Genomic DNA, 23,757 nt, shown 5'->3' on the forward strand with positions numbered 1-23,757 from the left:
TCACGAATAGACTTTGGATGGGTTGGGGTATTAAGCTGGCTTGGGTTTCGTTTTTGGATGGGTTGGGCCCTGTGGGGCTTCACTGGGTGAGTCTGGGTTCATTGGATTGGGCTAGTCTGGGTTTGGTTGGGATGGGTTAATTGGGCTTGATTAGGCTGAGCTTGGGTGGACTGGGTTAATTGGGCTTGGCTGGAAAGGATGAGGTTGAATTGGGCTGGGTTGGGTAGGATTAGATTGGGTTGGGTTTTGGTGGACTGGGTTGGAGTGGGTGGGGTTAATTGGGCTTGGTTGGGTTGGGTTTGGTTGGACTGGGTGGGGTTGCATTTAGTATACCATGGACTGTTGATAAGCTCGAGTTCTTGGTTGAGCTAAAGCAAGCTGCAAACACATGCAGACCTCCTGTGTCTTTTTTTTTACAGATATTCAGCATGTGTTTGTTCTCCAAACACCCAAGCGTCGCTGGGTCTGTTCAGCTGAAGATGAGAACGACAAGATAACCTTAGTGTCTGCTATCGAGACAGCAGTCCGGGCCTCCTTAGATGAAACATGAACAATGCAAGTGGCATACTGGGGAAAGCATGTTCTCTATTTTGACATTGCGTTCCCGACTTTTCCCAACACACAGGTTGAATTTGTCTGCACAGAAAACTGAAGGTACACATGCTATCTCAGTGTAGATTGAAGATATATATATATTGAAAGTAACAGGTCTTCAACTTGTTAAGGAGCCATGTTCTATGTACAGAAATTAGCTTTGGGGAAATAAAGCTGTGAGCCAGTCATAGGTGCTCTGCACAGTGCAACATATTTCACAGGTAACCACTTTTGCTCAACATGCATATCTCTGTTGATTTAAGCTATGGGCCCAGCAGGTTGATAGATTGGCCTCTTTTTAACTGTAATGTTGGTTTCCAGATATTTTTATACTCAAATCTAGCACAAAACACTGAAGGCTGTTTCGCTCTAGTGATTATGTAGAGTTTTTAACCACATATTTTTCTATCTTTGTATTTGTCACTCGGACTGTAAAATATATTTGCTGAACAAGAGATTGTTATTTAAGCTGAACTTTTTTTCATAGCTCATTGCCGTTGTGAGTTGACTTCTGACGCAGCATGGTCATGACACATGATGTGATGTTTGTCGTCACATCCGTCTTTTTTTGTACACTTGCTGGCATGTGTGATGCTCACATTTTGGACATAGTAGTGAAGCGTCAATAATGATGCTAGTTACCAGAGGTGTTCGCTTCAGAAAATGTTGCCAGCCATATGATGACTTACTTTGGCATCAAAGATTACCAAATAGTCCATGTTCTTTCATCAAAAAGGATGCCTGCCAGCCAGTGACATTTTGATCTTGTTTCAAAGATTTCCGTAGTGCTTTTTTTCTAACTCCAAAATTCACCTTTGCACCTCAGCTAATCATATTTTCAATCTTGTGTCAATATTGACCGAGTATTTTGCTGCCTTTTTGGTATTTATCCTACGAGTATTTCCATATTAATGTGAGCATACGCTGAGGCGTTTGATGAGAACAATATTTGGCTGAAAAATTGGCAAAACCCATGGGGCTTCCTGTGGGCAACATGCCACGTTTGATGAAACGTTTTCATTGTCCTTCGAAGTTGAAGGTATTTTTTAATGGCTAAAAAGAGCAGAGTCACCAGAAAAAGAAAACACACCGTCTTTCAAACTGTTTCCAACTTTTTCATATAAAAAGTTTATTTCAATATATCCCCTACAGTTTTCCCAACAAAAAACCCAAAACGTTACAACAAATAACTTTAAAACTTGGACTATTAAGTGTGGAGTAATATTAGAGATGTGTTGTGGAGATTGCCATCATTTTCACAAAAAAAGATAGAGCTATCTAGGCATCGTAAAACTGAACATTGGAAAAAACATTTAAAACTGGTTACTTTTTAAAACAGGCAATTTGTAGAGATTAATTTCAAATTAAGTATACCTGTTATGGCCAATATGTAATAATCAGCAGAAAATGTAATAACCCAAGTGACCCATAATGTAATAAAATCGGCTGACTAAGTAATGTAATAACCCACCGGTTGATAACGCAATAACACTGAGGCATTAAATGATTTCATTATTGGCTGGTATTACATTATTGCCCCCATTTGTGAGTTAAATTTGAATAAAATCTGGTACACTGAGTTCTTTAAATTCATGTGAACATAACTTGAACTATCCATACTAAAACCACTGTTGCTATACCTTGTGATTCGGGGCGAGCTTTTGCTTAGTTACATGAGACGCCTTGCAACAATACACTGTTCTTAATGGATAAGAACGGCACAAAGGAACCAGTCCATTCCAGGGATGGTGGTCGCTATTCAAAAGCTTGCCCCGAATCACAAGGTATAGCAACAGCATCTTTAGTCTGGGGAATTCAAATTGTTACATTTCTATGCAATCAGATAACACAGTGTACCAGATTTTATCTAAATTTAACTCACAAGTGGCTTATTATTACATTATAATTATTAAAATACTCAGCAAATGCACATATCTTAAACTGCCAAAAATACATGAAATCATACTGTTCAATGCTTAATTTGACTGTAATTAAGGATTCAGCTAAAAAATTTGTTCCCTCCATGAAATCTCAAAAACCAGGGATAGGGTGTCAGCAATGTGCATGCTGTAACCGTTGCCTGTGATTGTGCGGTAGGTGCCAGATTATTACATTTGTTGTAGTTCCAGAGTCGGCAGTGTTACAAAACTCAGGTGGGGCGAGTTTTGCCCATCACTGCTTAACGTTTCTCTATGGAAGGCACATTTGCCTCTTTATGAAAAAAAAAATACAATTTACATGTAGTTCAATTTTGCCCCGTGGAGATCATCATGAATTGGCTGATTTTGGTAGATTTAGTCGTCAAAATGATTGCACCAAGTTGTCGCCATCAGGTAGCGTGATTTGGCCAAAACACAGAAATTTGAAAAAATGATGATTTTGGGTCATATTTGTCTCTTTGTGAAAATGATGACGAAATGTGTCACCAACTAGGCTGAATAGTAGATAATACAAAGTGTGAACATCTTTTCACTATGTGTGCTTTCATTCTGTCAATATTTTAAATTTTGTACGAAATCATTTTTAAATTGTTCTTCATGTTGATGTTAATACATTGCTGCATTTAATAATTAGACTAAACTGAAATAATTTTGAATTTCTGATGGAAATGAATAAACTGATTAAAAGAGACAATTAACTAATCCAAATTTCATTATATATAAAATATAGTGACTTAAACATTTATAGAATATAGGACTGTTAACAAGTTTAAGGTTTATCTTAATGGTACCACTCTCCTTACTTTTGCCATTACTGATATTGCACATTTTGATCGCTCTATCAATTTTCATTTCACTTGAATCAAAAAAAGGCAAAAAGACTGAAGTGAGTGACGTTTAAATATGTGATCTGGATAACAAGATAGGCATTCCAAATACTGCAATACTGACAAAGCAATGGGCAAGTCTCAGTCCAATCAGGGAATGTGTTTCACCACAGTTTGACGAACTCTGATCAGTAGAACGCTTGCTAGTTGCATAATAACCTTGCATAAAACTTCCAGTGAATCCAAGGACTAAATGCTGAGAGTTCCCCTAACTGCATACGTACAATGCCGCGTCAGCTGCTGCTGAATTTCTAAATCATGATTCCTCGAAAGAATAAATATTTTAAAGACAAAATGGAAGCACAAGCTGAAGCGCGTACTGAAATGAAACAGGCCTAAGCCTGATTGAACTTTACTACTAGGGTATGACAGAAGAAGATACTTCACTATTAGGGCGCAAGCATTTCAATTACATTCACATCAACCTAGCGAGGGCTGTAGTTGAGTCCATCGCAAGTACAGTGACAAATCCTTTCAAAAACCCTTTCACAAGTCATAGGATGAACAATGACAGACAAAAGAATGCTTTTTCCACAGTGCATCTGAATAGCTTGTGACTTTGCTCACAGAATGGATAACTTGTGATGGGCTCAACAAAACCCCCCAACCAGATTATAGGTCACCAAGCTGCTATAGTTTTCACGCAAAATTTCAGTGCTGTTCCCTCATTGGCATACTAACTGGAAGCTGGCAACAGAGGGAGGTGTTCACACCAAGTGGGCAGAGCTGTACGTAGAGAGAGTTGCGACATAAGTATTGCCATTGTTGGAAAAGAAACTGGCAGGTGTGTGCGCTGGTGTACATGGACAGTTGGTATGGAATAGCCCCACACTCTACACATTATTTTGTGTCTTAACCACTCCTTGCCAGGCAGTTATCAATGTTGATGATGCTGGGGAGGGATATTTATCATTTTTTTCTGTTTTAAAAATTCTTTAAAAATTCCTATCTTCATTTACTGGACACTTACAAACACGTGAAGGACTGTCTGGTGTCCACTCTAGCCTGGCAGACAAAATCTATTGACACCCGAGTATTTCAGCCAGGCCTGCAGCCTTGTAAAAAGTGCCCAGATTGTGCGGTGTTATATAACTTTCTTTTGCTCACGAACCTGGCTCAGTACCCTGCTGACCTCTTTTTAATAGGGGCCAGATTAGCATGCAGCGGTGTTGTGTGGCTCATCGCTGTGGTGGTGGAGCGCTTTTGTCCCCAGTGGTAATCTGCTCGCTCTCAATGCCCCTAACCGTGGTATACTGTTTCAAAACAAGGCTGAATTATCTCCACTATTGAGAGTGAAAAAAATGTTGGTAATTCCCAGCAGCCTGGGCTTTTGTTCCGAGTACGGTCTTTTGTTACAAGGCCCTGTTCCTTTTGTCCGAGTTCGGAGACCCCGGGCACGCATATAAAGCATCCCCGGCAGGAAGTGGTTAAATCTGAAGCTGGCGCGACTCTCTCAGTATATAGCTCTGCAAGCGGGCCTTGACACAAAGCCATGATTTATTTTTTGCCGTCGTTGATGGAACCGATGAGAGTCACACCGTTGGTGATGGCCGTTGTGGCAAAGATGAACCGATACCCTACATAAGGGAAAAAGTATACTGTTAGAACTCACAAAATATTTTGCCACTGATACCAGACCAATTTTCTGAACATTTTTTTTAATGCGATCTGGTATTAAATATTTACACCACAGAAAACAAAATAACATTCACTCGCCTGACTTCTGGTTTTAAATACAAGCAATTTGTGAAAAGAGAAATTTAATAGAAACCTACAAAAAAAAAACATCTCTGCTCCCTGACCCTTGTATCTGGCAATACTCTCCGGGCAATGATAAGTAAACACAAGATCATGGCTGGATACTTCACTGTGAATGCGGAAACAGAGAATGCAACCATACCTTTGTATCAGTGGATAACTTTTGCCCAGCTTTACCCTGGTCAAGATGTTCAAATTGTTGCCCGAGTAAAATTACATCTAAGCAGTCATTAACATCCGAATTGTAACATTTCATTGCACAAGACAATACCAGGGGTTAGATAACACAGAGAAGCACATCTACCTTTGATTTTGCCCAACAACCTCAGCGCTGCCGTCTCAGCATACGTGCATCCGCCCAAAAAGTAGACCAGAACTACTTTTTCTGACGGTGACACTGGTTGATGTCCACTGCCTGCGTGACCTTGGTTAAGAGATCAAAGGTTAAGGGTTAAGGAGCTGAAAGCAACATAATACAATTGAACCTCGTTAATAAGAAGTTCTTCGGGCTTTGCAAATTATGTTATCGTAACAGTAACTCTGTGTTATCAGGGATGAAAGCAATGAAGAACAAAGAATTGGGACCCAAAACTTTCCTTGTTTCAAGCAACATGTTGTAGTAACAGTTGTCTTATTAACAAAGTTCAACTGTATTCATGTTTAATCTGGTATAACCATGACAAAGTCCACAAGTTGCCACTTGTTCCCGTTCTCATTTTAAAAGTACAATGGATGGCAACTACATGTAAGAAAATGACAAACTGACCCATCTCTTGCTGAGTTAGTTCACTTAACTAGTTCTCCGAATCATACACTGCGACATGCTTTCCGAGTAGCTGTAATAAAACTCACAAAATGAGTCTTTTGCAGTGGAAGAATTATTCATTTTGACATATCACTCAGTTTAGCACCCAGGGTGAACATGTTGAAAGCTTACACCGAAGCCACTCTGGCAAGGTTTTAAGGCCCATCATTTTAAGGTACTTCTTACAACCTGTTCTTTTAAATCGAGTCACAGTTAAAACTGTTGTAGGACCACGTCTCACAATTTCCCTGCTGCTTTGATTTCTAAAAATTGTTTAGAAATGGTGCAAAGCGTTGATACTGTCAGATGTGCTTCAGTTTTATTTTTCTCCTTGCACTACCACACTTGGACCACAACCGATGAGCTGACCTACCTTTGGCCGACTGGGCCTTGTGCTCGGCGAACGTTGGCACTGGAAGTAACTTGGTGATGTCATCCAGTCCTGCCCAGCCACCTTTGGCCAGCACCTGCCAAAAAGAATGATGCCATTACCTTTCTCCCCAAGGGATGCAATACCGGTAAGTTCTATAAGCAAGACTGATGGATGAATGACTTTGTGAGCCCCAGCAAAAATACTCTGCCTCACTGTGAGACTCTGCGATGATCGAGTCTTCCATCGACTGAAGCTGAAACTAGTAAATCGCAAATCAGAAATCAATAACATAAACGAAAAACAAGTACGGCCCTGATAAGTATCAGAGCAACAGGGGAAGATTAATTATTCTTATTATTGGTTTATTGAGAAATAACAATACATAGCAGCCTGAAGGCTGAAATGGGTATTGTTTACAAATTGTCCGATGGAAATTGACATCATTTATCACAGTAGAAGTATTACATACTGCATGATGATACCGGTTTACCGATAAGATTTAACCCTCTAAATAACCTAACTCAACAACTAAATCATTGGAAATTCTAACTACGTAGAAGTGAAGGACGGGACTGTTTTTCATCTGGTTTGTTCGACAACATGGTTCAGGTATCACATTTGTATATCGGAGAGTTCTTTTGTTCTCCACAGGAGGGGGTAAGGATTGGAACTGGTTTGTGCAAGGGGGGGGTATTTCTTATAAAAGCGTAACAGAGTGTTCCTCTTCTTTCCTCTAGGGTCTGGATATCAAACAAGGTTCAAGTGTCCACATAAGTAGTGTATTGTTTGCCTAAAATAATGCACAGAGCATGTTTTTGAACTTTTTCTATGCTTTCACACTGTTTTCTGGTCAGGCCCCCGTTCCAAACAGGTGGTCCACATTCGAGGATAGGGTGGATATATCCCTTGAGTATCAACAACTCTCACAACTTGGCAGGTGAGAGGGAATGCCTTTTCCAAAGGTCCTTTGCATTGCTGAAGTCTTGGTTTATGAGCTAATGACTTGTCGGGGCTAGAATTGAACTCTGAGGAAAATCTCCCCCAGAGTTAAATTCCAGTTCTCACAATTTTACCTGCTCCACAAGCCTGCAGGTGAGTGGAGTGAAAGCGCCACTGAAGACATAGGACATGTCCTCGGGACTTCTGAGATTGACTTCTCCTGACTTAGGAATCTGAGACACGATAGAAGAAAAGGTCTAGTCTAAGAAAATACTGCAACATTCTCGATTTACAAAGACGTGCAGCGGCACTGATAAACCTGTTGTTTTGAGCCCAAAGATAAGCAAAGTAAGGGTAAATAAGTTTTACACGAATACATGTTGATAACTGATTAGCATTGAATTCAACACCGTCTCTCATTGCTGCAATTAAAATCAATCACACTGGTCAAATTTATTTGCCTTCTCAACACATCTTGTAAGGCAAAAAAAAAGTCTTTCATCTCTGGTCAGCGCATGTCGATTTCAAGAATGCGTGTTGATCTGATTTTTCTCTGCCATAACTGTAACAGCGCCCTCTATTGCCGCACTGCCTCAAGATCGAACAAGATCGATGTTGGACAATGATAGCAGACTATGGATATGAAGTTGTTGTCAGCTTATAATCATAATAAAGCTGGTCTAGTTCCATGACTCGAAATTGTGTCTGCAATTGTCTGTACGATCCAACCCTGGAGGAAAAAAAAAGCTGTGCCATGGCATCAATTCCAGAACACCAGTCTAACCAGAGACAAGCTTTATTTTTTGGGCCTTAAATGTCCGTTAAAAGCTGAAGATAAGCCTATTAACCACTTCCCACTGGGGAGCCCGGTTTCGGGCACCGTGTGTTTATACGCAGAGCCGGGGTGCCCGATTTCCGACAAAAGAGCTGGTCTGTGTAATAAAAGACTGTACTCGGAACAAAGGACCTGCTGCTGGGAATTGCCATCATTTTTCGACTTCCAGTGGGGCACTGTTTTGAAACAGTATACCACTGTTTTGGGAATAGCGCGTCTGCGGATTAGCACTGCAGACAAAAGTGACTCCAGGGCCCCATTGATGAGTGACACAGCGCTGCTGCTCGTTAATCCAGCTGCGTATGAAAAGACGCTACTGGTATTCACCGAAACGAAGGAAATTATGCAACACCACACAATTCTGGGCTCTCTTTTACAGGGCTGCAGGCCTGGGTTGAATACTCAGGCGTCAATGAAGGTTGCCTGACAGACTAGAGTAGCCACTAGAGAGTCGTTCGCGTGGGTGTAAACGTCCAGTAAATGAACACATGAATTTGTTAAGATTTTTGAAAACGGAAAACCTTGAAAAGATCACATCACATCCCTCTCAAGAGAAATCCACCCGGCAGGAAGTGGTTAAACAAATTGGAAATTCAGTGAGAAGTTTTGACTTTGCGTCCCACTTAAGTAAAGCTTGTGACTTATCTTATGGGTGTTCAGGCAGCACTGAACATGCGATATCTATGAAACTACATCAGTGACGAGCACGTCTTAACATACAAGATTTACATCCTTCGATGTAAAGTTCAACACAGTTCAACAGAGTTCAAACTCCAAACTCACCAGGGTGAGCTTCTTACAGAGCATCCGGAAGGCTGTCTTCTTCATTAGTGCCTTGTCAGTGATCTTGTTGCGGACGTCAGTGGCCGTCATCTTAGTGACCTCCACCGAGGGCTGCTCGGTGTACATGCCCAGCTTGCGCAGGTTGGAGAAGGTCAGCAAATGCTTATGTCCGTGACTCTGCAGGAAGTGGGTCTGTAGGGTCTGGTAGTCCTTGCTAGGGAGGCCTGGGTGAGTGTGTGGGGGGGGGGGAGGATGAAAGAGTTAACCACTCCCTGCCAGGCGACCCGTTTTCGGGTACATAGGCTTTATATGCAGAGCCAGGGAGCCCGGAATTGTGACAAAAGAGTTGGGCCTTATAACAAAAGACTGTGCTCAGCACAAAAGACTGAGCTGCTGGGCATTAGTGACATTTTTTCGCTCTCAATAGTGGAGACAATCCTGCCTTGCTTTGAAACAGTATACCACGGTTTGAGGCATTTAGAGCAAGCGGATTACCACCGGGGACAAAAGTTCTCCATCACTGCAGCGATGAGCCACACAGCACCGCTGCATGCTAATCTAGCCCCTATTGAAAAGAGGTCAGCAGTGCACTGTGCCGGTTTTGGGAGCAAAAGAATCTTACGTAACCCTGCACAATCTGGGCTCTTTTTCCAAGGCTGCAGGCCTGGCTGAAATATTCAGAAGTCAATGAATTTTACCTGTCAGCTTTAGAGTAGTGCCCAAAGAGTCTTCCATTTTAGTATAAACGGCCATTAAATGAAATGATGAATTTTTGAAGAATTTTGAAAACGGAAAATCTTGAAAATGACCCGACATCTTGTCTTGTTCAAGAAAAATCCAGCCGGCAGCAAGTGGTTTAAGTTCAGTAACTTCACAAAATCTTTACACTACTTTTTGCAAGGACATATACATGTACTTTCATATGAACTGTCACTACTTGCAGTGGGCGATGAACAATAACATGCCCGAGGCTTTGATTCAATTTGTGGCTTGTGGCCAAAATTGAAGAACTGAATTAAACTGATTCATAGCCTGATGACTGAAACTGCCAAAGCATTTATTTCATTTCACTTATGCCCCAAAATAGTCCTCAAAACTGAACTGGTACTGCAGTTTGGAAACATGAAGAAATCATCGACAGAAAACCAGTTGTTAGACTGGGTGGGGAGATAATCTTATGGTCGATCCACCTTTGGTCAAATGATGGGGCAGGATATATTCCCCCTGGATTTACTGCTACAGATCAAAGTTTCTGCAAACAAACCCCCTGTAAGAAGGTACCGCAATATTGAGTGGGCATGCGTAGTGCAGCAAGGACTTACCATTTTGTGTCAGGGACAGTAGGCACATTAGTCTAAGCAGCTTGTCAGGAGGTACCTATTAAGAACAGTAACCGAACAGTAATGATACTACTGTGAATTAATCCGCACAAAAATGAAAGGGCACTGGATGGTGTTATCCGCCTTGTAGTACTGTGGCCAATTCCATGGCTATGGTAACCACGGAATTCTACACTACTGATTAATAATCAATATGCTTTGCTCTGCAAGAGCTAGCACAAAAGTTCTGCACTGAGTAATCACAGAATCCTTGGATAGTGGACTGACACGCTCCTATCACCAATTTACCTTGCCAACGTACACAATAAATAAACCCCTTTTGGAAAGTTTTCTGGCGTCGTTAGCAAAGATTTCTTGCCGACGGTCTGCTTGTGGACAAATGTTACAGGATGTGAATATGAACTTGGCTAATGGGAGTGTGACAACTATTGTCACTGGTTCCATGCCTGCTCCTAGAGGTGAAGATGAGGGACAGCATATCATTTCATATCAAGCCTTGTGGATCTACTGAGTGGACGAACTGTATTCCCCCCCAAGTCAAGTGAATCCGGCTGACTCTATCTGCAAATAAGTACATGTCCTCAAACCCAAACTCAATGACCTCGCAACTGTCAAAAAGAGATTGCGCAACTCTGTGAGACTGGTAACTATTAAGACGGTCCCTGCATTTTCCATCACACAATTCTCAGGAGTCTTGATTCAGGGATGCAGTTTGGGAGGAGCAATGAACTCTGCCAGAGGGCGAATGTACATGTACACATGATACGACCTCTCCAAGACTGGTGAGGGCAGGCTAGAGGAAGGTTGGAAAATGGGCAGCCAGAGTCAGGCCTGGGATGATTAAGGGCATATTCATTTAAAGTGGAATGAAACAACCAAGACGTGCTGCACACAAAACTATGCCACCAGACACATGCACAGCCTGCTGTATATGTACATTTCACTGTGAACAAAAGGACTGGAGCCAAATCCGATTGGTGACCGTGAGCACAGGTACCCATATACTCCAGGGTGGAGAGAGGCACACAGGGGTGAAGCCACTTGCCCAAGGTCACAACACATCACCAACTGCCAGGATTTGAACTGTAGACCCTAGGATCGGAAGCTACAAACCCTATTTCTGTGGCCACATGTCCCCATGTCCACAAGTGACATGATCTACACTCCACAAATTGCAAACACGCTCCTCTATACCCAAAACGATAACCCTGCATGATCAACACTCACATAACGCCCATTCAGGGGATCTGAAATTACAAACAAAGCAAATGCACACTAAAACCACAGACACTAATGTGGCCAAAGGACTGTTAACCAATTTGGAGGTAGTTCATTGGGGGCGGGGGAACAGAAACAGAAGTCATCACTACATTGGTACTGTATTTGCCCACAAGTCATACATCTTTTAATTACAACCTCTGGCAAATGATATGAAACAACAAGTTTGATCCTTCACTTTTTGGGGGGGGGGTGTTCAATCTACTAGCAACACTGCAGATTTTCCATGCAAGGGGAACTAGAGTTTCGACGGGAATTTTACCTGCATCCAACTTCCCTGGAAGCGTAAGAAAAAACAGAATGAAGGAAACTGCTGAAGTTGTCAAAAACTCTTCCACAAACACCTTGGCATCAGTCTAACCATTGTCTACAAGATCCTGCACAGATCCCCATCTGCCCTAAACAGAGTTGAGCATGAATTCCCCTTTTTAGCAGCCTTTTCTGGAGATTCAGAACAAATGATACGACCTTCCTTTCTATAAACTGCCACAAAGCACACTGACTTGTGAAATTACACTGCATGCATATTTATAAGCTGTGGGTATGCAGTCAACCACTACATTTAAACCTATCCCAGGGCCTGGCAATGATGACATTGTTGCTTGGCCCTCTGTCCAGAGCAAGATATTTTTATTCCTTTCTTCAAGTTACCTGTCGGTCAATTTGTTCCTCTATGTAAGTGTAGCATTCCTTCATGTTTATGCCTTCAAGTAAACCTTGACAAGTAAAACAAAGAGAACAAAACAAACACAGAAAAAGGAGAGAAAAAAAAGAAAAAATTAAAAGACACGTGATGTGTGATGTTACTGTTAGTCTGGTCACATGTAATTTCAGTTAAGTGTCGCATTAACATTAACCACTTCCTGCTGGCGACTCGGGATCCAGACACGTATGCTTTATATGCAAGGCTGGGGTCTCCGAACTCGGACAAAGGGAACAGGGCCTTGTAACAAAAGACCGTACTCAGAACAAAAGACCAGGCTGCTGGGCATTGCTGACATTTTTTCACTCTCAAAAGTGGAGATAATCCTGCCTGGTTTTGAAACAGTATACCACAGTTTGGGGCATTTAGAGCGAGTGGATTACCACCGGGGACAAAAGAGCTCCACCAACCAGTGATGAACCACACAGCACCGCTGCATGCTAATCTGGCCCCTATTGAAAAGAGGTCAGCAGCTCACTGAGCCAGGTTCGTGAACAAAAGAAAATTATATAACACCGCACAATGTGGGCTCTTTTTACAAGGCAGCAGGCCTGGCTGAAATACTCAGGCGTCAATAGATTTTGTCTGTGTGGCTAAAGTGGACACCAGACATGCCTTCACGTGTTTGTAAGTGTCCAGTAAATGAAGATAGGAATTTTTAAAGAATTTTGAAAACAGAAAAAAAAATGATAAATATCCTGCCCAAGCATCATCAACATTGATAAATGCCCCGGCAGGAAGTGGTTAAGCACAATCCAAATGCAAAGTGTGAGCTTAAATCTGTCCCCTGATGGGCCCTTTCCAACTGAGCACTGGCGCAAATATCAATAGCCTACTGCCGCTGAAATCATAAGACAAAAAAAGAGCTTACTGTGCTCTGTCTGGAGCTGCTCCTCAAAGTTGATCTGCTTGCTTTTGAGGTTAAGTATTCTTTCGCAGGCCCCGATATCTACATCAGAAACAAGTATCAAATTCAGTCTGCCACTTTTTTGGAACAAAAATCAATTCTTTTCTCATTAGTCTACCACAGTGTGCAGTCATTTTGTTGTATTCAATGTCACTCTCTGCTGCTGTACTGCTATTAGGCTCCAGGTTCTAGCCCCATCCAAGGAAGTCTTTAACATAAAGCTTTTGGGAACCACTTAGAATATATTTATACTTGTTAATAGTAAAGATGCTGTTTTGAAATGCTCCATTTTTAAAAATGACATGGTAAGTATGACTTATGCATCATTCACAATCAAATAAGTTCAGTACATCTAAACACTATTCCAAGAGACTACAATATTAAAGTATGTTTACTGAACTAAAAGTTGGAAAAATATGAAATCAAAGACAGGAAACCAGCTACTACACAATGCTATTATACATTTGTGACCCACTATCCCCAAACCAGGCTGAAGTCGGTATTTGTCATGTTGGACAATTCCTCTCCATCGGTTTTTTTTAACACTTCAAAGTGATCTACGTTAAATCTAAATTCTGTCTGCAGCAAGCTTCTTACGGGTAATAATAGCTGTAAAATTCCCATGAAAATCTGAAGAGTGGAAGTTCCACTATTTTAGGGTTATGAAATTACCTACTTCAGTCCGGTTTTGGGATGGTGGGTCACATTTACAATTGAACAACGGAAATCTGAACACGAGACATCCAATAATTAAACGATCTCCCAAAATGAGCTCTCTGTAATTATTGACAGTCATTAAATACATCATTGCTTTTGTCCTGAGGTACTTCTAAGAAGGAATAAGGTTCAAGTCTTTAATATTTGGGAGAGATTAATCCTAACCTCATCAAATTGCCGACGTCATATTTGAAAAAAAAAAGCAACTACCAAAACTGAACTTTGAAGACAAAAAAACAGTTAGGATTTGAGAATCAAGAGGTTACTTTTTTTATTTTGACGGAAAAACTCACGTATTGTAAGTGACTTGTACTGTTGCTTCAAATCCTTTAACTCTGTTTGAACAAAGGATTTGACATCACCGATATTCTGAAGTTCCCGTCCTTTCTACAATAAAAAGACCAAGTCACATCCAAGGAATTACTGTCTATCTTTAACCCCTCCAAATTATTTCTTCAAGGTACCTTAAGAAAACTGTCAAAATTTTCTTGATATTATGATAAAATGTTTTTGTAGACAAGACAATCACAAATATTCTCACAAACCTGCTAATTTCAGGCGTACAAAAATAACATTTCTTAAACACAATGGCTGACCATGGCTACCACAAGACATGGTATGCTTGATAACTAACATCTTTTGTGCAGTCTCAAAAATTTTAGAGAGAAGTCGGACAATTTCAGGGTTCATTTACCTGATAGCCTGATTGGACCATCTTGGCTTTTGAGCTCAGGTACCCAAATACGTGGGAGATATGGCGATCCCGAATATCATCAAAGATCTGCAGCATTGCATTGGAGGAGATGGTTTAAAGAAAGCAAGAGAAGTTACCATCACAGCAGAGAGGTCAACTTTACCACATCTGAATTGTTTATGTGGTTTGTAGCATCAGAACCCTGATGCTACAAACCACATAAACAATTCAGATGTGGTAAAGTTGACCTCTCCATTTGTCATCTCTAGAACCTTAATGGGAAGTTAGGTTCTCCCGACATACAAATATCTTTCACTTGACTCTTCTTTGAAGAAATCATGCACGGTACATTTTAAAAATCTACTCAAAAATCACATCTAAAGAATACATGAACGCAGGATGTATGCAAGTGTGTTGCATAAAACATGAAAATGCAAACATCAAAAAAGTGTGCGATAATATTATACCAAATCAAAGTCGTACCTGGTCTTCACAGTTCAGTAAGAGTCTCAAACTCTTGTCAGTGCCTGTCACCTCCGGCCCAAACTCACAATAACCTGATGGCAGACAGACCAAGGACATCTCACACAGTTATTCCTTTCAAACACCTTGACATCATTTGTTGCAAACCTCTGCTTTAAGAGAGGCTACCTAACTTGTCCAAGACCAACATGCGGTCGCACAGATAGAGTTGAACTCGGTATTTTGAGTAATTTCTAACATCAAAGATTAAGCTAATAATTATGAAGTTAAGAAAAAACCACGACTAGGGAGGAATTTGAGCCTTGAGGCTCTGAAACACTGTACTGACAGTGTTGGCATTCCAGCCCTGTGCTGGTGGTTCCTCCAAATTTGTCAATAACTTTGTAATAGCATGCTATTCAGAGGCCAAAACTGAGTGACCTTCTTTTCACTTGGTTTGGTGTGATCAAAGCCTAAGAACAACGGAAGTATTCAGTGAAAACTTCATTCGTAGTTTACACAATGAATTCAAGACGATGAAGCATCAAAATTCAGCGAAAGTTTCCCAGGCATGGGCTGAGCATACACGTAGAGCATATGAGGAGGATGCCAAGACAGATGTCCCATCACCCACCACTTCTGATGCTAAAGGTTTCATCCAGGAGCCCCTCGTAGGTAGTCTGCGTGCATAGCGGAGTGACCAGGTCAGCCTCCCGGTCAATCAGGAACAGGTGGCCAATCTCATTCCGGATGGGGGCACGGGGCTCCCCCTGCAGTGTTTTCAGGGTGTTGACGAGGTCCCACACCATCTGGAAGAAGAACAGCCAGCCAGAGAAAATGGCTATTACCAATATCTCATTATTGGAGGATCAAGCACTAACTTGAAAATTCATGCTCTGTACACTGAAGCACTTTTGCTATTGAAATTCTTGTGATGAAGCCAAGCTGGAAACGTTAAATCAAATTCAAAAGGTGACACAGCCTTTGACCAAAACCAACTGGCTGTAGCTAGGAGTAACACACAGTCTATGGGAAAATGGCCACAGCCCACAACAAATGGAATTCATAGATGCACATGTTATTTCCAGCCATAGCCATAACTTTTGAACAAGGCTTCTACCCTCTAAAGGTATCGACTGTCAAATCCCTTTACACCATCCATTCAATTGAATAAAATGCTTGTGAGGGAGGGTTAAACTCCAATCAAGTTTGCAGGTTGAACGGCAGCAAAATATAACAAGCTTTCATGCACTCTTTCTCTATGTATGCTTATTTGTACACATTTAATATTCAACTGACTCACTTTGGGAGCCGTACGGGTACAGCAAACTGATAAAAATGATCACCTTAGCGCATCGCCCCAGGCCGTAGATATGGGGGATGGTGCCAAACAACGATTGTAGATTGACTATGGAAGTTGCTATGGTGTGTAGTAAGGAATGCTCACCCTCCTGAAAATGTAAACGAGCAATGGCAAAGGTGAAACATAGGAGTGCATGATCTACAAGTATCTGGCGTGTTGGGAGGAATAACTGGCTTATCAAATATTGGAAAAAGGTTCCCCTTAATAACGGTAAGCCACATTCTGACACACTGCAATTTCACCAAAGGATTTTAATTTACTGTTTTAAACAAGATTTCCAGGGTTGGGAATCATCATGGTCACAGAAATTCATCGAGCCAGAAAATGCTTGCTGAGAAATACTTGATTACCGGCTTAAATGCTAAGCATTGTATCTTGCTTACCATTGGTTCTCCACAGATTTTTGCTTAGGACAAACAACTTCCCTCACCCTCCACCTCTGTGAACTGACCTTGATGGGTTTTTTTCTCCTGTTTCTAAAAACTAAAACATTTTCCTCATTTCTACAGCAGTTGCAATTTAAGGTTGTATATCCTTGCATTTCTGAAGTTGCTCATGACGGCCCATTGAAATTCACTGTACAGATGACATAGCTACAATACATAAAGTCGTCTTTTTACTGTTACAAATCCAATCAAAAAAAAATCATCACTTGAGGGAGAAATGGGACTGAAACACAGTCAAACCTCCTGTGTAGCTTTTAAGATGTGGGCTGGTTAAAGGCCTTACCACAAAGTAGTCTCGGAAGAATCCTGGCATTTCTAAGGACAGGATGTCCCTGTCTAAGGCAATGAGATCCAGCTTGAAGTCATCCATTTCAACAGCTGAAAGAAAAAAACCCAAAGCAAAACAAAAGAGGGTCATTTATAAATTCAGGGTCCAAAAGTGTGACATTGTCCCTGTTACACCTGACCTCTGTAATTTCACATGGAAATATCACTGAAATGGATCTCAAACTATTTCTACTTCCTTGGCAGGTAATTTGCATTAATTCATCACTCTTGAAAATTGGAAAATGTATTTTTAACTTGCAAAATCATGTCAGGTGTGACAGAGACATGAAAAAAATTGGACCCCTAATTTATAGAATGACCCAGTAGTTGTGTCAACTTCTATAGCAACACATCAGAATTCATACTTGTAAGCAGTGTTATAGCTAGCCATATTTTAGTTTAGGACAATTTAGTAATGGCAAACGGAGGGAGTGAAGTGACCGGAGTCTTTCGGGTCAGGGCTAGGAATACAGGGGCCCACTTAAGCAACTCTAGATCGCCTTTTAAGTGAGTTTTTCTTTCCGAATTGATTAAGAGTTCAAATTTTTTTTCAATTCTTCCGGTTAAAAATATAAAATGTTCAAGTTTTGGGGGCTGGTCGGTGGGCTGTTTCATGAAGCTTAGTGCGGGACGGTAGAACGCTGTGATGAAGATCCCTGACCGGCGTAGCTCACAGCTTGTATGTAATCACTACAAGATAGTTGGGTCTAAATATGTCCAAACTAGGGACCTCAGACAGGCTTAAGAAGAGACTACATCAAAGTTCCACCACACAGGCTCCTAAGAACTTAAGTAGCTCCCTTAATCAAAGGATGAAATGACAACATCAACAGCTTTTTGTCTTGTCAATATCAGATGAGGCATTGTGTACAGGGGTTGTCTTCTTATATTCAGGAAAAATAAGGCATCGGAAAATGTCCCATGTCTGCCATTAAATTCAGTCACTGCAACACTTTGTTTTGACCTTTAACCTTCAACCCCATAGCAACTACTCTACATCTGTGTCTATCAGTAATTGATCCTACCTCCATGAACACCTTCTTGTTCAAGCAACATTTCACAGATGTACAACTGCAGACAAAAAACGACAAGTGTAAGAAACACACTTAATTGAGAATACAGGTGGGTGGGGGATACTAACGAGGTTGAAATGGAGGAATACAGAAAAAGGTGTCTCACTACAAGAATGAAAGCCATTAGAAATGCCACACACAACTACATTTGAAGCAAGATATAGGACGGAGAGAATCCCCCCCCTTTGTGTTGGTCATTGTTTTACCAGAATCTCAGGAAGTCTTTTCAGACATCGGGGGGGGGGATGTGTTAGGTAACAATAGTCTAGAGAGTCTATAAGGTTTGGATATGTAGGGGGGACCCTCCATCCCATATCTTGCCTTGCATATCATACAATGATATTTCTGTTGCTGCAAAGAAGTTAATTTCTTTTCATTTCGTTTCCTCACCTTTCTTGGCACAAATAATATCTTGTACTTTTTCTTTCTTCCATTCTTCTGGTCACATTTAATTTGATCTGGCAAAAAAAAGGCAAAACAAAACATAAAAACCAAAAAAAACCCACCAAATGTTTTATCACTGAAACTTTGAGATGAGAAATTCTTATACTTTGATTCGTTTTACACATCCACATGAAAGTGAGCACGGAATAAGCTGTCTGCGAGCTAGATTGAATAAAATCTGGTACACCGAGTTCTTTAGAATCAGGTGAACATAACAATTAGAATTTTCCATACTAAAGACGCCATTGCTATACCTCATGATTTGGAGCAAGCTTTTGCTTAGTTACATAAGAGATGCCTTGCACCAATACACAAAGGAATCAGTCCATTCCACAGAGAGTGGTCACTATGCAAATGCTTGCCCCAAATCACGATGTATACATGTAGCCTATGTTCATGTGCAATCAGATAACTCCGTGTACTAGATTTTATTCAAATTTAACTCGCAAAAGACTTATTATCAACTCACTGCAAACAATCACCTGTTGAAAGATTAAGACAAATTCTGCTCCTTCAAGAATACTTGACTTACCTGCAATGTTCTTGATGTTCTTTACATTAGATCTGACCAGGTACATGCGTCTATTTAAAAAATGACAGGGCAAAAAGCATCTATTTGTTATTGCCAAAGGGAATGATATCTGATGCCACCCTTGCATCTACTTTCTAAATATCATGTGACACAAGGTTTCTAACCCTTCTGCTTCAACTAAACTTTCTCGCTTGACTCTGATAAATACTGAAACATTATGCTTTAAACCAGTAACTGAGCCAAAGAAACTGCTTGAGTATTCTACAGTTTACAGGTTTCATCAGTGAAACAACATGATGCAATAAAATGCAAGACAAGGTTCATGTAACACAGGAGCTAGTGGGTAAAACAGCTATATTCAAGTCCACCACCAGGAACAAAATAGTCAAACCACAAGTTCTGTTGGGAGTCATGGGGGATAAATAAAGCAATGCCTTTGTCGCAGTGTAGTTGAATAGCTTTAATTGAGATGTGATGTCTTCAAAGGGGCTTGACTGAATACAGACTTAAAGTAACTACAAGAGTTTGTTATGAATATACAGGGAAGAGGAACCAATATACTCAGAATTATGTTCTATGCATGAAGCCATCACGCCCTAATCCTGGGCGACATTTATGAAACTAGTGGTTTAAACTTTCAAGTGAGTTTGGAGAGGTATGCCGAACCAAATAAAATGCTTGGCTTGTACTTACGAATCCCCACTTATTTCAAGTTTGTTACTTTCCAACTTGAAAATTTTGTCTACACCATGTCTCTGGAATAAACAAAGAGATAAAAGATAATTTGCATTACAAAATACAACTTGTTTGATTATGCAATTACTGCAATATTGCTGTTGTACATGTACCTTCATTACTGAAGGTGTACACAAAAGGAAAACACACCACACCACTGAACATGCTAAACATTGAAAATGATGTGAGAAGGGGCACCTACTGATTTTTAGGGGGTGTTAGCAAGGAAAGGATTGCTCAGAGCCTAGAGGGAACAATTTTGTAAAGTACATGTAGGGTACACTTTTAGGGTGTTTATGATGGTCCAAAATGGAATACTTTTTTAATTTCCCCCTTTTTTGGTCGTGTCATTCATATATATACCTTGAGGAGTTGAGCTCCAGCTATTCTGTCCAAAGGTCTCATCAGATCGGGGTCTATTACCAAATCTTTCGTTTCAGGCATCTAAATTTAGATTCAAAAACACAAAAAACATAAAACTATTCAGGTTTTTGTTTTGTATTTTTACAGGAATATTTAGCACGATTAACATGAATTAACCACTTGCTGCTGGGTGGTTTGAAAAATGCAGTGCACATAATCAGGACTTTTTCAAGATGTTCAGTTTTCAAAATTCTTCACAAATTCATCATTTCAATTAATGGACATTTACACCCACATGAATTACTGTCTGGTGGCCACTCTAGTCTGAAAGACAAAATCTATTGACGCTTCAGTATTTCAGCCAGGCCTGCAGCCTTGTAAAAAGAGCCCAGATTGCGCGGTGTTATGTAACTTTCTTTGTTCATGAACCTGGCACAGTGCCCTGCTGACCTCTTTTCAATAGGGGCCAGATTAGCATGCAGCGGCGCTGTGTGGCTCATCCCTGCGGTGGTGGAACGCTTTTGTCCCCGGTGGTAATCCGCTCGCACTAAATGCCCCAAACTGTGGTATACTGTTTCAAAACAAGGCTGGATTATCTCCACTATTGAGAGTGAAAAAACTGTTGGTAATGCCCAGCAGCCTGGTCTTTTGTTCTGAGTAAGGTCTTTTGCTACAAGGCCCAGTTCCCTTTGTCTGATTTCGGAGACCCCGGCCACGCGTGTAAACACACGGTGCCCGAAACCAGGCTCCCCGGCAGGAAGTGGTTAAACAGTCTTTCTGGTTCCATTTCATAAAAAAGTTCATTTCTTGGCCAACAATATACAGGTAACTGTTGCCTTAGTGTCAGGGAAACTCGGTTGATGTGCATGATCGCCGATTGCACTGCACCATATGTCTGGGTTGATCAAGATATCATCGATCCAGCTGCCATCAGTTGAATACAATGCAAGACTGTTTTCATGTTTTGAAAAGGGAAAGTGTATTTCAACATGTCTAAGATCAGGGTTTCATCCAGGAGTAAAATACATGTATCTGTCTGTCCTTCTGGAGTAAAGGCTATAAAGTACCTGTCCACTGACATCAATTTTAAAACCACTAACCCTTGGTGCTCATGGTATCCTTAAATGCCAATATTTCTACTGCAAGCCTTCTTAACGTTTGGGAAGGAAATGTAAAGATTGCTTATGCACTAGTGCAGGGCAAAGTTCATGACTACTTTGTGCCACATTGTGCCACTTGACACCCTATGCACAAACCCTATGAGACTAGTTTGAAAATTGGAGCTTTTTAAAGTAATTTTTTATTAAATTCTTCCCATTAAGTTGGACTTTCTAGGACATTTTTACTGCTTTCACGTGGCTGATAGGTCACCAAAGGGAAAAGTTGGTGGTATTAGTATAAAGAATTCTTTCCCCACGGAGTAGTACTGTAGTTAGCTGTGAGGCTTACAAATTTTATACAGATATAAAAAACGACTTGGAAAATTGGTCTGTATAATGGTACGAGCAAAAACTGCCTGTCCGAAATTGTTTTGGACTGTCCTTACAACAGGTAGAAGAAAGAGTTCTATATATAGATGATATAGATGCCAGCAGGCCTATTCATAGACCCCTTGCATTATGGCAGAGGCAGAGGCTATTCTTTGTTATTTTAATTTAACTACAATGAATGCACAAAAGGTTTACTCGAGCCTATCCAACGGGAAGAAAGAATGTCCCCTAACATGATGACATACGCAGGGGTTCTATTCCCTACAGAAGTGTTGTATTTGAGTCCATCACAAGTCCTTTCACAAGTCCCTTCACAAGGCCAGTCATAAGTAACAGGGAAAACGATGACAAAGGAATGCTTTTGTCACAGCTCATTTGAATAGCTTGTGAATTGGCTTAAGACTGAATGACTTATGATGGACTTATACTAAAGTTACAGGGACTTATGATGGACTCGAATACAACATTGCCCTACAGTTACCTATTAGCCATCAGAAAGCAAACATGTCCAGAAAAGTTCAATTTAGGAAGGAAAATAGTACCAAGTCACTTAGGGCTATCTAGAAAACACTTGGACCCCCTAGGCCTAGAAGTTTTCAGACCAATCTCATAGGCATGATCAGATGATAGGGTTTGTGCATAGGATGTCAAGTGGCATCCGTATGGAACTCTATCCCAGGTGGCAAATGGCTAGACACTATTTTTTTTACTCCTGCAGGATTAACCGATAGCAATAGGCGATTGCAATTAATACGATTGACTGATCTGTTGATTTTGATTGTGCCGCACCATGCATGCCACACCCACCACCATGACCACCTGTGCTATGCCCGTAACACAACAGTATAATACTCCACCCCTGCTTGCATATGGTGCACACACAGACATTCAGCGTTATCATAGAGGAAAATAAATTGAACCACAAGCAAAATTTATGAATTAAGTTAAAAGTAAGAGTTAAACAACAGCAAGGATAGGATAATTCAGGAAGGTGAACGAGCAATAACTACCGCGATTAGAGTAATCCATCCTACTGTACATTACTAAAGTACTAGGGCCTACTTCACTTCGTCTCTGACAAGTTTGAATGAAAGAAACTGCTTCACATAGCCCTGTACTCTATAGTTACTCATTTGTATACTCACTGATTCCAAAAGGTGAACCAAATGCTCCTTAGAAAGTTGTTTTAAAACTGAGAAATCAGGTAACATGGTTTCACTGGTGGCCGCCATCTTAGTGCTCTTTCCTTCGATATCAGTAGAGGGCGCCGTTTTGACACGATCGCTATACACTCAGGGCGCCCTATAGGGTGCACTGAACCAATTCAAGCTCCATTGAAAATAGTGTAAAATCAACCAAGTTTGGAGCCCCATGGCAGGCAACTGAAGTCCCTGAGGCCTCTCAAACAAAAAACAATGTGTTTGGTCCTTCAGGTTTCATTTGATTTTCAATTTTTAGTAGGTTAACCAATGAATTTTTTAATTATCTGCCCAAAACAAATTCACCCCAAAAAAAGTGAATGTTGCCAAGCCCTCCCAGCGGCCATTTTTCAAATGACATCCCTCATCTTCTCGGGCTCTTCTGACTAATTTTCAATCCCATTTTTGTCTGCTCTGCCCCCAGATAGGTGCCCCTGAGATGATCCTGGGCCATACTGACACAATCCCACCATTTCTTGGCCCCTCTTCTTGAAACAATCTCTGGGGGGTACTTTTTGTGCGCCTCCGCCTGGCGGAGAATTTTCCCTGAATTGGAACACGGCACCCCTAAGCAGACATAAATAACCCACCCTAAGTTGTCCGAGCTGTATGTATATGTATCATGCCACTTGGTTATCATGCCCTTTGTTTGTTCGGTCATGCTTTTTCTCAAAATTTAGTTGATCGCTCAGATTCCCTATTCCTATACACTGACTGACTAGCATTTTTAATGAACCACGAGCAATGTCTCAGTGGGCAATGCATTGGCG

The 23,757-nt window shown here is 40.9% G+C and overlaps 2 protein-coding genes across 4 annotated transcripts in view; one reads left to right on the forward strand and one right to left on the reverse strand.

Annotated features, from left to right (window-relative positions):
* The window catches only part of LOC110988818 (epithelial cell-transforming sequence 2 oncogene-like), a 21,264-nt gene extending 19,131 nt beyond the window's left edge, over positions 1–2,133 (forward strand). For both annotated transcript variants that reach the window (XM_022252694.2, XM_022252735.2), the window contains one exon: positions 420–2,133. In XM_022252694.2, coding sequence (XP_022108386.2) covers positions 420–550 — 131 coding nt within the window. In that variant the 3' untranslated portion in view covers positions 551–2,133. The remainder of the gene's footprint in view (positions 1–419) is intronic.
* On the reverse strand, positions 1,699–23,451 carry vps33b (VPS33B late endosome and lysosome associated). Of its 2 annotated transcripts, XM_022253082.2 has the most exons (21): positions 22,934–23,451; positions 20,299–20,379; positions 19,894–19,955; positions 19,201–19,250; positions 18,615–18,682; positions 18,177–18,222; positions 17,108–17,202; positions 16,362–16,466; positions 15,650–15,824; positions 15,037–15,110; positions 14,554–14,640; positions 14,153–14,246; positions 13,107–13,184; positions 12,184–12,248; positions 11,795–11,809; positions 10,237–10,291; positions 8,915–9,138; positions 7,431–7,529; positions 6,358–6,451; positions 5,484–5,603; positions 1,699–4,998 (listed from the first exon to the last, which is right to left on the reverse strand). In XM_022253082.2, the coding sequence occupies exons 1-21, from the start codon at positions 23,018–23,020 to the stop codon at positions 4,919–4,921; spliced, it is 1,854 nt and encodes a 617-aa protein (XP_022108774.1). In that variant the 5' UTR covers positions 23,021–23,451; the 3' UTR covers positions 1,699–4,918. The 2 variants fall into 2 exon arrangements, with proteins under 2 accessions (XP_022108774.1, XP_022108783.1); XM_022253091.2 differs by lacking the exon at positions 11,795–11,809 and having other exon boundaries at positions 22,934–23,449.
* Between the last annotated feature and the right edge of the window lie 306 nt (positions 23,452–23,757).

The sequence above is a fragment of the Acanthaster planci genome, linkage group LG05 (assembly GCF_054643075.1).
Source record: "Acanthaster planci isolate LZ-2023a linkage group LG05, COTS_SCS, whole genome shotgun sequence".
NCBI lineage: Eukaryota > Metazoa > Echinodermata > Asteroidea > Valvatida > Acanthasteridae > Acanthaster > Acanthaster planci.